Source organism: Nannobrachium achirus, assembly GCF_963921795.1.
Source record: "Nannobrachium achirus genome assembly, chromosome: 22".
In the NCBI taxonomy this organism is placed as follows: Eukaryota; Metazoa; Chordata; class Actinopteri; order Myctophiformes; family Myctophidae; genus Nannobrachium; species Nannobrachium achirus.
In genome coordinates, this window is record NC_137829.1 from 5,867,175 (window position 1) to 5,882,663 (window position 15,489).

The 15,489-nt window shown below is 44.3% G+C and overlaps 1 protein-coding gene across 1 annotated transcript in view; it reads right to left on the reverse strand.

The window, feature by feature from the left end:
- ccdc80 (coiled-coil domain containing 80) overlaps positions 1 to 14,697 on the reverse strand; it is a 24,836-nt gene extending 10,139 nt beyond the window's left edge. Inside the window, exons 1-5 of the mRNA XM_080753147.1 lie at positions 13,342 to 14,697; positions 11,953 to 12,150; positions 10,832 to 11,361; positions 9,003 to 9,347; positions 4,430 to 4,586 (exon numbers count right to left, since the gene is read on the reverse strand). Coding sequence (XP_080609273.1) covers positions 4,430 to 4,586; positions 9,003 to 9,347; positions 10,832 to 11,361; positions 11,953 to 12,150; positions 13,342 to 14,041 — 1,930 coding nt within the window. The 5' untranslated portion in view covers positions 14,042 to 14,697. The remainder of the gene's footprint in view (positions 1 to 4,429; positions 4,587 to 9,002; positions 9,348 to 10,831; positions 11,362 to 11,952; positions 12,151 to 13,341) is intronic.
- Between the last annotated feature and the right edge of the window lie 792 nt (positions 14,698 to 15,489).

Genomic DNA, 15,489 nt, shown 5'->3' on the forward strand with positions numbered 1-15,489 from the left:
AAAAATTAACTGTTTCCAAAAAAGTTAAAATTAAACTGTTTGCACAAAAGTAGTGAAAACAGCAGATCTACAAGCACACAACGCCTCGCGGTGCGAGGCGTTGTGTGCTTGTAGATCGGCTGTTTTCACTAGTTTAAATCATTTTTAAAATGATAAATACAAAACAAACGGTTTTGGACATAAGGTTTCCACCCGACAACGACGAAATATAACTCATGTAGAATTGGCCCACTGGCTTGTCACTTATCATGATCTGAAATGGCAAATCTTTGAGTAGCAGCAGCACTATAGAGAGAGATCTCTCTCTATAGCGCGTAATGAGGGCCTCTCCAACTCTTTTTCCCGGGCTGAATCAGGGGCCCAGCATGTCCCTGGGCCGCACTAACATTAAACTTTCATATTAAGGTGGGGGCCACAAAATATCGTCTCACGGGCCGCAAATGGCCCCCGGGCCGCCAGTTTGAGACCCCTGCATATAGACACTCACACATTTCCTATGGAACATACATTATGGGAGGAAACATCAGGAAAGCCCCGGGCACGTGCCGGACACAGTAGAGCAGGACTGAACATAGTGACCAGTACAACATAAACACAAACACACAGTAGCCTACTATACGGTATATACACATAATATCTACCATGTTAGAACTCAATCACTTCAGGTTAGGTCATCCGAAAATAGGAAATTCATTTTCCATCATACAGGACTGAAAGAACCAGTTGTTTGTACATACACACACACACACACACACACACACACACATACACACACACACACACACACACACACACACACACACGCACACGCACACACACACAGTTAGACAAACATGCATACACCGACCCTCCAGCGAGTGAGCGGAACAAAAGTGTAACCAGCGTCCGACTAACTACGGGTGGGTGTGTGCGTGCATGTGTGTGTGTGTGTGTGTGTGTGTGTGTGTGTGTGTGTGCGCGTGCGCGTGTGTGTGTGTGTGTGTGCGTGTGTGACCTCACCTCAGAGCCCTTTCCAGCATTCCATCTGGATAAAAGCCTGTTGTCATGTGGAGTGACAGACTAATAAAGTTTTACAAAGTGGGTTTGTGTATCCTGAAATTAACACTCGCCAACCAAGGCCCAGGGACTGCAGAAGACTGTAAAACCTCTCAAAATACAACGCCGCCAAGCAAAATGACAAAGCATGTCCTCGTAAAAAAAAAGCAGGCAGAGGTTTAGCTCCCTCTATGCTAGCAGCTTGAGGTAATTTAATAAAAGGGAGACTCTAAAAGCTTTAATAATTGCACGGTGATCTAATCGAGCCTGTGTGTGTGTGTGTGTGTGTGTGTGTGTGTGTGTGTGTGTGTGTGTGTGTGTGTGTGTGTGTGTGTGTGTGTGTGTGTGTGCGCGCGTGCGTGCGTGCGTGCGTGTGCATGTGTACATGCGTGTGTGTTTTAGGGTGTTGAGAGACCATGTGTGGGAGTGATGAACTAATTGTCTACAGCGGAGCCATCGCTACGCAGGAAGCACACTTAACTCCATGTCTGGGATGATCAGCTACAAAGGTATGTGCTCCTCCTACACACGTACTTTACACGCCGTTTTAATCAGCGTGTCTGTGTGTGCCAGGGATTATGAAATGAGCTTATGTTAACCCACTTGAACCCCAGCATCCCAATTCTGGGAATGTCATAATAGGCAAACATTCACACAAAATATTAAGCAAACATTCTGTGCAAATAGAAGATCCACAACCTTGTGGGATGGTAAATCAGGGGGAAAAAAGGAGTGGACCAAGGACGGACCCCAGGGGGACCGCGGTCAATGATGTACGTATTATGTAATGATGTAAGTTTTTATATGGTTTAAGTGGTTAAGCCCCACTAAACTAGAAACTAAACTAGAAATAATCACTAGAAACAAGTTTTCATTGTGATACCGGTGAATAGGAACTTAAAGTATAGGCCTACCACGCTAGTTACACTGATCCAAGCCAGAACACAATCGATTCATTGATTCATCATTATAATAAACTGAAAATCCACGCGGGTTTTGGTGTGGTCAGATGAGTGGGTCGCAGGCGCTTTTGACATTTTCAAGTGGGCCCTGGTCCAGAAAAGGTTGAGAACCCCTGTAATTGCGACTGTAGGTCGCAGTTTACTATCACAACCATCACAGCTTGTCCGTATACGTCCGTATGGGTATCGCCGGACACTGTGGTTCACCTGACACATCACTGTGACATCACAGGTGACATCAAAGTGATGTCAGATACTCAGAGCAGGGATATCCATGTATGGGCATTAACAGGTGACATCACGGTGGTGTGGCTGGTTCAGACAGGGATCTCCTTGTATGGGGATAAAATGGATTGTATGTTGTGATGTCATGGGAACCACTCTAACAGAATCCGTTTTATGCCCATATATGGAGATCCCTGATGTCATCAATATTAAGCCGATATCTAACAGGACTTCATATGGGAATGCCCATATATGGAAGAAGACAGCCCATATCGTTGTGGCTGGTTCAGACAGGGATCTCCATGTATGGGCATACAAGGGATTGTATGTATGATGTCAGATGTGATAAACGTCATAGGATTTTCACATAACGAATAACTGAGTAAGCATGTTTGGGGTCTCACAGCATATCTCCACATACAGTACATGGATCTCCATATATAGTTAACTGGTCCGATATACATCACTGGACAGACAAGGGCGAGGTCTCTTGTTGCCCTGAGGCGTCTTACTAGTTATACTGTATGACTGTCACTGAAAGAAATACTGGTACTATGAGACCTGAAATGTGTCTTTCAGCCATGTATGCGAATAATAACCAACACACCTAAGTACACTGTTAACTCCACAGTAAAATCCTGGGTGTTCATATGAAACTAAGAGTGTAGATGCACGTTTAGACACCGCCTCAGAAACATTCATCTGTCATTAAAGTTTTTGGACCAGGTTTTATTTTCTGCGTTTCAGCTTGTCTGTTATGTTCTACGTGTTTTGAGGCTGTATCCTGAAGAATGAAGCCCATCTGCGGGTTCAGGAAATAAGGCTCCCTTTTCCCTTTTTTATGTTCAACAACTGAGAGAACCGCACATATCATCCTCGGTGCTTGGAGACTGTAATAGAATAACACGCATCAGACTCTGTACATAACTATTTTTATCGGATGACAATAAAATAAACGGATACAGAAAATATGTACTCAGTATGCAAGAACTGTTATGTTCACACTCAGGCCAATAGTTGACGTAGCTTAGAAACAGATATTTTGTCAACACTGTCTAGTTACTAGTATCATCTATACGGATTACTACACAATACTGTGGCTTTGGCAGGCAGTGAGTGTTCACAATGTTATCGTAGAGGCAGCGCTCGCTTTAAGTATCTGGACTGACCTCATACACAATGCAGGTGTAGCAGTGTAACCTTGCCTGGAGCTAAGAAGCCTAATTCCTCCTGGCCAAGGAGGAATTCCACAATTTTGGTTTCCCATGAGAGAGGCCCGGTTTTGAACCCAGTTAGTTACAATTGTGCCTTGACTAAGATCTGGTTTCCTAATGATGGGGGGGGAGCTAAAAGAGGGGAGAATGTAGTAAAGTAGCCCTGCCTGTAGCCCAGAAGCCTAATATCTCCCTTGGCTAAGGGATAATTCCCCTTTGGGTGAGCGGAAGGTAGATACATTAATATGGGAGTCGAGGGTTTGAATCTAGGTGTTCATGCGGCCACCTGAAATTCTTCTTTGCGTAAGAAGGTGAAGTAAGGACAGGACAGCAGAGGTGCTAAATGACACCAACAGCACCTTTTCCCCTTTCACCAGCAACATGTGGATTAAGTTGCCACTGAACTAGATTTGAACTTTGTAGCAGTGTATCAAGTAGTAAAAAGGGATCAGATAAGACCATTGTGTTGTGTTTGTGGTGATCAAGATGACGCAAGAAATCTTAAAGAGTTGGTGCCATAGTGTTGTACTTTTTCTGGTTTTCGTGTGTCTAGGAGGTTGACAGTATTTCATTTGACCCCCTGGTGTGGTTGTTATGAGCAATTATGTATTCCCTTTGTATTTTGGGTTTCTTCCTCAAGGCTGCCACCTTGTGGGTCAAAATGCCGATCCAAAAACACAGATAGAGTGACATCATATAATCATCCCCTCCCCTTTTACCATGCACCCAACACTGTGGGTGTGGCTAACTTCAGCTGTACCCACCATGACAACCAGGCATACTTAATGAACTGGTGGGTGTGGCCACATAAAAACCTAATTTTAACTCTTTCTGTACACTTTTTTGGAAAACATCTTCCTCCTAGTATAATCATAATACATGATAATCATGTTTGGGAGGGGGGGTAAATCATGGCACCCCATCTTTAATACGGGACGGATAGTAGTTTGAGGAGAGGAGAGAAAAACAGAACATGTTGTGTTAGCCACATACCCAGCTGGTAGTGGTCTATCTTCATGGTGGAGTTAGTGAGCGAGCCAAAGATGGTGATGATGGTCACCTTTCTGATGGCCATCTCACACACGGTCTCCAGATACTCGTCTCTCTGCTGGGCGTACATATCGCCGTCCTCACTGGGAGAGGTGATCAGCTTGGGGTGGTGATAGGGGTGGCATGTGTGCAGAGAAAGACATGAGAAAAGACAGAATGTAATATTAGGGGGGTCTTCAACGTTTTCAGGCCAAGGACCCCTTAGTTGAGAGAGAGATGAAGCAGGGACCCCCAGTCCCCCACAACCTGTTCATAGATTCCACATAGTTTCATTGTATTTTGGATTCATGTCAATTTGTGTTTTCAGATATTTAACCACCGTCAATGCTTAATAAACTTGACCTTTCACTATGTACTTAGTCTGCTCTTTCTCCCCTCTACGCCAAACCTCTTTGCCGAAAATAGCAGATCTACAAGCTCACAACGGCTCAAAGCGCGAGGCGTTGTGAGCTTGTAGATCTGCTATTTTTGGCTAAAGTTCTCAGGATATGGACGTTAGGATTCAAGTGGTTAATATAAAAAAAGAGAAAACTGTTTCTATCACACAAAGACTTGGAGGACCCCCTGTAGTAACTCTGAGGACCTCCTAGGCCTAGGGGTCCCGGACCCCCTGTTGAAGACCCTTGGGTTAGACTCCCACATTTTTTGACACTCCGGTTCTTGCCGTGTACCCGGCAAAATGCATTAGATTAATTCAAAATATGTGCGTGCACAAACGTGCACACATTGGCGGTGTGTTCTGCGGATGTGGTGCTGTTTACATTAAGCTGCAGGGAGAGGATGGGGGGGCCGTCATGTTTTCCCACCCCGCCCTGAGTGCTGCTGCGATAAGAATCTAGACCGGCTGCAAAGCACTGCCATATACACTCTGTCTGCAGACTGCCGTGCAGCTAGCCTAGTTCCAGACCCTGAATCGCTAGCCACACCCCTTTACATTTTTATTTTGGCGATTCAGGGGTCTGGAATTGCTCTCATTGAAGAGGCTTTCCTCGTTCGAAAATCCGTACGGCGAATCAGAGTCGTGAATCAGCTCATGTGCGTTTCCAAGTAAACAAGCACCGCCGTACCGTATCTCGCATCGCGTCGCCCGTCGCAGTAATATGCGATCGTATCGATCTCGCTATGAAACACCAGTGGCAGGCATGTTATGTTGTGTAGAAGGAGTATACTGGAGCAAACACAGACTTTTAGAGCCTTTTTTATTAATACAGGGTGCAGGCAAGAGTGACACAGCTTGTTATGTTGTGTTTGATTCCTAGTTTGTAGTGCTCCTATTCTGCCTGTTTCTTTGGTTAGCAAGTAGCACTAGCAAGCAACAGGCTAGCCACTAGCCAGCCACACATACCGGTAACAACACTACGTCATCTGCAACGCCCATCCTTGAAATTGCCTTAGATGAGAGCAAGTTCAGACTGAATAATGGAGTGAAACGAAATGTCAATTCAGGCTGAGTGTCAGGCTACCGTGCAGCCTGATAGCTAGGATGATCTGAGGAGGATCAAGTTAGTTAGTTGGTTCAATGACAAGCTGTCATTGAGCTAAGTAACTGACATAACTTGATCCTTCCGGCTACAAAAATACAGATCCTTCTAAAAAAAAATGTATATTGTGTAAAAAAGCATTGCAGATGCCATAGCACCCCAAATCATAACTGACTTCGGAAACTTCCCACTGGACTTCAAGCAACTCTGACTTCAGAAGGTTGACATTTCTATTATAAATCCTTGTTTTGAGTGGTCTTGTGTAATATTGTAATATTTAGAAATATGGACTTTTGATATTCATGAGCTGTATACCATAAAAATTCAAAGTTTTAACAAAAAAAGATTTGGAATAATTCACTGAATGTCCAATGTACCGGTATGTAGAATATATGAAAGTTTCAAGAAATATATGAACGTTTCAAGAAAATGTACTTTTACACAATATTCAAATTTTTCGAGAAGGATCTGTACATCATCTGTGGACTGCTCTATTAGAACAAGGTTCACACAAGAGATGTGGAGCATTTAAGAGTGGATGTCAGTCTGCTTAAATAGACTGAACCATTACAAACGCGGCCGTATGTGATTTGAGGGTGTATGAACGTGAGATCGGCTTGGGTTCTGCACCCGCCTGAACCTCTGTGATGCTCCACTTACAGTAGTACAGAGAAAAGTAAGGTCAGTACATTGGATCGTGCTCCAAACGTTAAACATTTATTTCGGTTCCTTTACGACATGGATGTGACGTTTCGAGCATCACGACTCTTCATCAGACCACTTACAGCAGTATCCTCCTGGTTCTCTCCACAAAAGGCCATTAAATTAATGAATTTTGGACAGAAGTGCGGAAAAAAAGGGCAGGGTGCTTTTTTGATTCACGCCAAAAAATGCTAACTCGGTTCCGTTGTTTTAGAAGTACAAACTTCAGCACTCTATTATAGTACACATGGATATCCATGTAGCGTGACCGTGATGTGTGGTTTCATAACAAATATTGTACCAGGAAGTGGTGAGATAATACAATAACTAAAGAGTGATGGGCGAGATTATAGCAGTGGTGGAAAGAGAAGAGTTTCCTACATTAGTACAAGTTAATATTACTCAAAGTAGAAATAGGCCTACTGTTTCTTAACCCGAGTAGAATTAAGATTAATTGCGTTGAAAGCTATACTCAATTAAATGTATAAAAGTAGCTTTTTGAGAACTACTCTGAGTTACAGTTACTTAGATACATAGATCAAACATAAAAGGGCCAGTGTGGCCTCTGGACCGTAACCATTTGAACACTACAAACCAATCCCTCTCCAAGTCAGTGAAGCTCTCTGTGGTGAGCTCTTTTCTTTATGGGAAATAGTCCATGGGCCATACGAGATGTCGGTATCGGAAAGGTGGCAAAGGTTATCATGCATTTTTGAAAAGCTCTATATCTGTAGATTATAAATTGGTATGATAACCCTTTCTGAGACACAGCTAAATTGGTGTTATCAGCCGCTAGAGTTGGTGTCCCATTAAAAAAGCAAAAAATGAATCTGCTTTAAGTAGCATATGAGGGGACAAACTAGGGGTTTTTCGTGATTCTAAATCCATTGAAAAACATCTGTTTTGCATAAAAAACATACAGTGGGCTAAAACGGCCCCCACAAAAGTGTGAAAAGTGATGACTCATCACTTTTCATCACTAAACCATAGTCTTGTGGGGCCGGTTTTTAGCCCAAGGAATGTTTTTTGTGCAAAACAGAGGCTTGCAATGGATTCAGAATCATGAAAAACCCCCTAGTTTGACCCCTCATATGCTACTTAAAGCAGATTCTTTTTTTGCTTTTTTCCCCCCTGTAATGTAAAGTTAATGGGACACCAACTATAGCGAATGATAACACCAACTTAGCTGTGTCTCAGAAAGGGTTATCATACCAATTTATAATCTACAGATATAGAGCTTTTCAAAAATGCATGATAACCTTTGCCACCTTTCCGATACCGACATCTCGTATGGCCCATGGACTAAAAGGCTTCTCAACGATTGCCTCATGAGGGTAAAAAGGCTAACTTCAATGGAATCTCCTCCTGATTCTCCCATAACAGCACAATTGTACGCTACTCTGTAATGCTTGCATTTCCAAAAGTACTTGAGTACAATATGATATCACACATCTACATTTTACAGTAAGTGAAAGTAGAACGAACTGGACAGACAAAATGGAAAAGGCTAGTCAATAATTTACAGTAGATGAGAGTTGTAAAGAGTAACTTTCCACTAGGGGTGTAACGATACATTGTAATAGCGATTCGATACATATCACGATACATGGTTGACGATACGATACATGGACGATATTGGTTTATTCATGGCGATACGATACGATTCGATTCAATGATTTAAAATCGATATAGTAACTATTTAGCGAAGACATTAAATCTGTGTGAAAGGTGTGGATAGTGCAGGTTTTAAAGGGAAACATGTAGTATTATGGATATAAATAAGTAAACACAGTGATTATCTGCCAAATACATGGACATTGTATATTGACAAACATGCACCTTGACATGAACTCAGAGATTACACACATTTATTGATAGACCAGTGTAGCTATATGGAAAGGAAAAGTAATTAAACCCCTCCTTTTAGTTTTTTCTTCTTAAAAATGCTAAAAACTGTTGTAAAAACTGTTGTATCTGTTGTATTGTATGTGGATGTACGTGATGTGTAATGTATGTGGTGACGGACCCCAGGAAGAATAGCCATGCTTAGGCAAGTGCTAATGGGGATCCATAATAAAGTAAAGTAAAAGTAAAGTAAAGTAAAGTAAAAACAATGCCCAAGTAGGTGATATCGATACAATCGATTCTTTGCACTGCCGATTCGATACGATACAAAATAAAACGATCCGATTCGATTTTAGCTGTTTCATTTCGATATACTTCGATTTTTTAAGTTAAAAACGATATTTCGATTCAGTTACTATATTGTTACACCCCTACTTTCCACCCATTGGTAGTTAATGTAGTACAAGTGTGTGAAGTCGTGTTCTCACCAGCAGCCGTCTCCTGTTCTCAAAGTACTCCAGGAAGGAAGCCAGAGATCCCTTGGGAGGAGGCGGCTTCTTAGTGGGCTTCAGGTATTCCTCTTTCTCCTGGTGCTTTGTCAGCTTCTTCCCGTTTTTCTTTCCACCATTCTTCCCCTCCTTCCCTGCCTTCCCGCCTCGCCTCTCTGCCTTCTTGACGGCCTTGTCGTTCTTCTTCTTCTTCTTGTCGTGTTTGTCGTGCTTGCCCTTGCCCCTCTTGGCAGGGCTCAGGTCAATGTATGTGTCCGTGTCTTCAGGGTCCGCGGCCGTGGGCTTACCCAGGTCAAACTTGTCCTCATACTCGTTCGTCAGCACCTGCGCACAAGGGGTGTGGCAAAGAAGAAGGTCAGCGGCTCATTTCATTAAGCCTAAAAACAGATGACCTAAATTGATTTCACTATGATCAATTATTTTACATTAATTTGAATGCAGTTTTAGAGCAGGGCTCTAAGGATCAATCCATCTAATTATTAGTACCAAACAAGACATCTCAAAACGATGTGATGGATATCCATGGAATTTAGTGTGCACATTCATGTTCCCTATTGTACTCTACTGACTGTGGTTCTCTAGTGCTGACATTTCTAATTGAAAACAAGAAAAATCTAAAAATTCATGCTTCCTGATGGATTAATCCTGGACTGGTCATTTGAGTGATGCCATGATCTTTTTTCTAGCGCCTCCTACAGGCCAAAATTCTGCTTTTCTAGCAACTTGTTGCGACCGCAATTACTACCAAAACCTCCACCGGCTGTCTGTCAGTCTGTCCGTCACGTCACACTTTTCCCCAACTCATATCTCCTCCACCGTTGCCCCAATCCACGCCAAACTTTGCACACACACTCCTTGCCTGCCAATTCACAACCTCCACCCCTCCAGGGACCCCCGGAGCTCCAGGGACCCCCAGGGACACCCTTCCGCCGCCGCCAAAAAGTGCAAAAATGACCAAATGACCACCCCAACAGGGCTGTTCACGGGGAATTCCCGGGGACCACCGACTCCTGGTGCTCCAGAATGGATGCATTTTTTCAAACACATTTTTGGACACTGCTCCTACAGATTTTGCCCTAAAATCACGCAAATCGGTACACAGTATGTCTACACTCATGTCATCAACATGGATCTGTCTCATATAGTGCCACCATCAGGCTGATTTTTCAAACACATTTTTGGACACTGCTCCAGATTTTGCCCTAAAATCATGCAAATCGGTAAACAGTATGTCTACACTCATGCCATCAACATTGATCTGTCCTATATAGCACCACCATCAGGCTGATTTTTTCAACCACATTTTTGGACACTGCCCCTACAGATTTTGCCCTAAAATTACGCAAATCAGTACACAGTATGTCTACACTCATGTCATCAACATGGATCTGTCCCATATAGCGCTACCATCTGGCCGATTTTTTCAAACACATTTTTGGACACATTTTGCCCTAAAATCACGCTGCGACCTGACGGTCGCTTAACTCCCGATTAGGGAGCTTACTGGTGTGATGTTGGATGATTTTGACAAACTAGATAAAAAAAGAAAAGAAAAACAGTGCAGTGCAGTGCATCTCTGCGCATATTTACAGTTCAGACAGATCAAACTCCATAACTAAAACACTAAACACCCCCTCTGGATTTGTATCAGTCACACTGTTGAGGAGGCTATAAGAACAATAAAAACAATAATATGTAACTCTCTGTAATGTTGCCACAGCTGTATTATAAGTGTATCTGACAAAAAAAAAAAGAAAGAAAAAGTAAAAGCTGAATTGAACAGTTTACAATAAAGTATACAGAATCACCTTTTCAAGTCCATTTTTCTTCTTGGTAGGCTTGGCCTTGGTGGGTTTATGTGTGGTGGGCACCAGGCCGGCCTGCTTGCGGCTGTGGGGCTCTCTGCTCTCCTTGTCAGTGCGGTTATCTCCAGACGGCGTGGTCTTGGGTTGGAACCTCTCCCTGTCTCTACGGTTGTAGTAGTAGGGATCACTGGTGGTCCTGGGGGCTGGGAGCCAGTGAGCCGTGGTGTGGGCCTTGGTAGGTCTCTGGGTGGTGGTGGCGGCGGTGGTGGTAGTAGTAGTTCTAGTGGTGGTGGGGCGCTTTGTGGTGGTTGTTCTTCTGGTTGTAGTGGTGGTAGCTTTAGTTGTGGTTGTTGGTCTAGTGGTGGTGGGGGTGGTGGTGGGAGCTTGGGTTGTCGTTGTGGTTGGCCTTGTCGTTGTTGTTGTTGTGGTGGCGGCAGTGGTTGCTGTTGTAGTCTGTGTAGGTCTCCTGACTGGTTTCCTTATGACCTCCTTTCTGTCTGGTTTCCTCTCTACTGGTGTGTCTACTGGCCCCCCTGTTCGGGAGGGAGGGGGGGAGAGAGAGAGAGAGAGAGAGAGAGAGAGAGAGAGAGCCAGGTAACTGTAAATATGTAATGTTGTTTATGTGTATGCTTTGGCAATGTAAAAAACATTTTATCATGCCAATAAAGCAGTCTGAATTTAACTGAGATGAAGAGAGAGAGAGAGAGAGAGAGAGAGAGAGAGAGAGAGAGAGAGAGAGAGAGAGAGAGAGAGAGAGAGAGAACATACCGGTAATTGTTTCTTTCTAAAAGTGACAGGCTCACTGTTCTGTCATGCAACTATTTTAGCAGTTCTACAGTAATCTTACAAAAAATAATAATAATAATGTGATGATTGATTGGAGTGAAATATTATAAATATCATAATGTTAAAATATTAACACCATGTCTGAAGTGATCTTTTCCCCAATTACTCAGTGACTTTCCTTTGGCACAGATAGAAATGACATGGATGCTTGGCATGTTTCCCTCCTAACACTCTGACCGACTCAGTCGGCAGAGCATGGCCCTCCTGGCCCATTACAACGGGCTCCTGGTGATAATCGAAATAGGATGCTAACGGCAGAAACGTCTGTTCCCTCTCACCTATGAGCGTGCCCTCTTCCACCTGTCCCTCCACTCCTGCTCCTTTACACTTCTGGACGAAGCCTTTCTGCCGCATCTTCTCCAGCTTGCGCATGGGTGACTGGTCGATGACCTCGTACATGGCCTCCAGCCTCACAGGATAAGGATACCGTTCCTCCACCTGCAAGGTCTTCTTCAGCAACACCATCCCAAACTTACCTGTCCAGCCCCATGGGTGCAGGTGATGAGATTAAATGGTGTGATGCATTTTTCTGTACAATTTTGAATCTTAAACAGATGGATTTAGTTTTTAGAGGAATCCCAGATGGACAACACATACAGTATACCGGTAGGCCAGTTGTTTTAACTATTTTCATATGGTCCCATATTTATTCTGCATTTAAGCCACGGACCACCATTTAATGAGATTTAGCCTCTCAGACTCCAAACTTAGAATATATATATTATTATCGTTTAGATAAAGATTGTGTCCACAATTCCATGCTGTATTGATGTGGTACCATAGGAGAGATATTAACAGGCAAAACAACGATCAAAACAACACAATTTTCTAATTGTGTCGAGTTGTGTAGACTCTTGTAAATTAAGTCATGCAGATGTTTACAATAAGTTAACTCTTGAGAGCGTAAAATGAAACCAAATATGGGTCCATTTGGTTTCATTTTACGCTCTCAAGAGTTAAAGATCTATAAGGGCCCATTTGGTTACCAACTCTCCATCATTTAGCTGGGGACCACCTGGAACCCCCTCAAGGACCACTGGTCTCCAGACCACTGGTTGAAAACCGCTGCAGTATCAGGATATGAAGCATGCAGAGTTGCAGACAGGTCAAGTGCTCACAACAAACGTGTGATCATGGAACTTGATCTGTCTGCAAATATTCTATAATGTAGATCAGGGGTCTTCAACGTTTTCAGGCCAAGGACCCCTTAGCTGAGAGAGAGATGAAGCAGGGACCCCCACAACCTTTTCATAGATTCCATATAGTTTCATCGTTTGACAGCACAATCATCAGTGTATTTTGGAATCATGTCAATTTGTGTAACCACTTGAACCGTCAAGACTTAATAAACTTTACCTTTCACTCTGTACTTATTTTGCTCTTTTTTCCCCTCTACACCAAACCTCTTCGCTGAAAATAGCTGGTCTACAAGCTCACAACGCGCAAGGCGTTGTGGTTGTGAGCTTGTAGATCTGCTATTTTTGGCTAAAGTTCTCCGAATATGGACGTTAGGGTTCAAGTGGTTAATATAAAAGAGAAAAAAGGTTTCTATCACACAAAGATTTGGAGGACCCCTGTAGTAACTCGTCTCTGATGACCCCCTAGGGGTCCCAGACCCCTGTTGAAGACCCCTGTGATGTAGATAGTGTCAATCAATAGTCAGTTACCTTTCTCCAACTTGAGGAAACTCATCAGTCTGGGGATGAGGGCGGTGTCCAGTGGCTCCTCCATCACCTTGCCCTCTGGGGTGACCCTCCTCACCTTGCCCCCCATCTCCCCCTCCTGGTGGAACATGACGATTTGGTGCACGTGCCTCTCTGCCAGCTCGCAGTACACGTCGGGCTTCAGGAGAGACATCATCAGCCGATAGTAGCCGTCCGAGTCGTGGGGCGCCGAGATCACCAGGACGCGGTTTTTCCCCGCGAAGCTCGCCAGCAGGTTCGGCGATGAGCCAGCGCTGCTCGGCATTCGGGCGACCCTGGCTCTCGCCCCGGGAGTGCCCTCGTCGTTTTGGGGCATGGTGCCACGCTGTCCGGCTATTCCTCTCCCTGCCATTAACCGGGGACGTCCTCCCTTGGCCTGTACATGTCTCGTCCTTACGGGGGGTACAAAGCTGTCGTCCGCCTGCACCCCGTCTGCCTCTTTGGGGCTGAGCACCGAGACAGCCGACGCTGCCCCGGGACGTGTGCCGCCGTTACCAACGGTAAAGCGCTCCTTGCCCGCTGCGCCCGTCTGGAGACGTCCCCTTTTCGCGCGTAGGCGCAAGGACATGCGTCTCAGGTGACCCTGTTTGCCCTGTTTGTCAGCCTCACCTGTCCATGTTAACAGGCATATCAGGGCGAAACCAAGTGCAAACGCTCCCCGCATACTGGTTTGATGTCCAATAAGGCAAAGACTCAAAGGAGAAAAAGAAAGATCCAGCTGAGGGACCTGGGCTCTTGGTGCGTCTTCTAGTGCATTTGAGCGTCTGGTGATTACTTTTAAGTGATGAGACGCACACAGTGCAAATGCGCACCGGGTTGTTTCAGAGCATGCCTGCTGTGCAGCAGAAGAAACCCACTTTTTAACAGTCTGCTCTAAACTTTACTGACGCAGAGAGCGCGTAAAGAGGTGAAAGTGTTAACGAGATAGATTCACTCAGCAACACTCACGTTCGCGGGTTGTATTCCACGACTGTCTCCAAAACATCCAGGATCCTATGAATAATTGAGCCCAGAGGAAGAAAAAAAAAGAAGAAATGGAAGGCAATCAAGTTTAGCCTACTGTAGCATGAGCATCTCATCACATATCCAATCAGGTTGATGGTGCCCCCTATTCATCAGTGAATGCAGAGCAGAGCAATGTTTATTTCCAACAGACAGTAAGATGATCATTTGAAGGTAAAAAAAAAGAAAAAAGAAAAAGCACTTAGGCTATTCACAAAAATAATGGAACTTTACGCGGGCTAGGTCTGGGTCGGAATTCAGCTAGAATCACCGTAATGCAAGCCTGTAAAGGAAGACGCAGCTCCGCTCTTTCCCTTGCACTCGTTGGCCAGCCTGAACTCTGGAGGCTTTCCCAGAAATGTCCACACTAACCTCAGCCTCCGGACTCTGTTGGCGAGGGAGCAACATGGGACCTGCCCCTGAATGGGTGGTTGCCAGTTCAGACAGTAAACCCCCGTTTTAGTGCAAATGTAGGCAACAGTATTTGTAATAATAAACTTGACACCCTCTTTCTGGAGAGGTTTGAACTTTTATAGAAGCAACAAGTTAGGTAGTTGAACAGGCATGTGCACACATAGACATCAAAGGGGGCTTGAGCCCCTACCTCTGTAAAGGTAGGGTCTGTAAAAAGTGCTCTCTTCAGTTTGCAGCATCTTATGTTGAAAGAATTGACCTCTCTGTGTAGAAATCCATGCTGTACGCCACATCTCCGGTATTGACTTGATTATGCTTAGTTCAGTGTGGTATCAAGCACCGAAAATAGCTGACCTCTAAGCTCACAATGGGTCGCGCTGCGACGCGTTGTGAGCTTGGAGGTCTGCTGTTTTTGATATTTTAGGGCCCTTTTAGAAATTCCAGCCCCTGCCTCTCTAACTTTCTCTGCACGTCCCTGCACTGTTTGTTATGAAGGTTTCAGTTACAATCGCAGTGTTACTGAATGCAACCTTACTTTCCTAAGAGAAGATGCCATGTTCCTCATGAGAGGGAACACCCCCTAATTACACCTCCCCTACATCCAACATGATGATATTCCCCAAAGCCATACTTTCTCATGCACCTTGTCCAAAAGGGATTGCCATATTGTGGTGCATTAGAGCTTTAAGGACACGG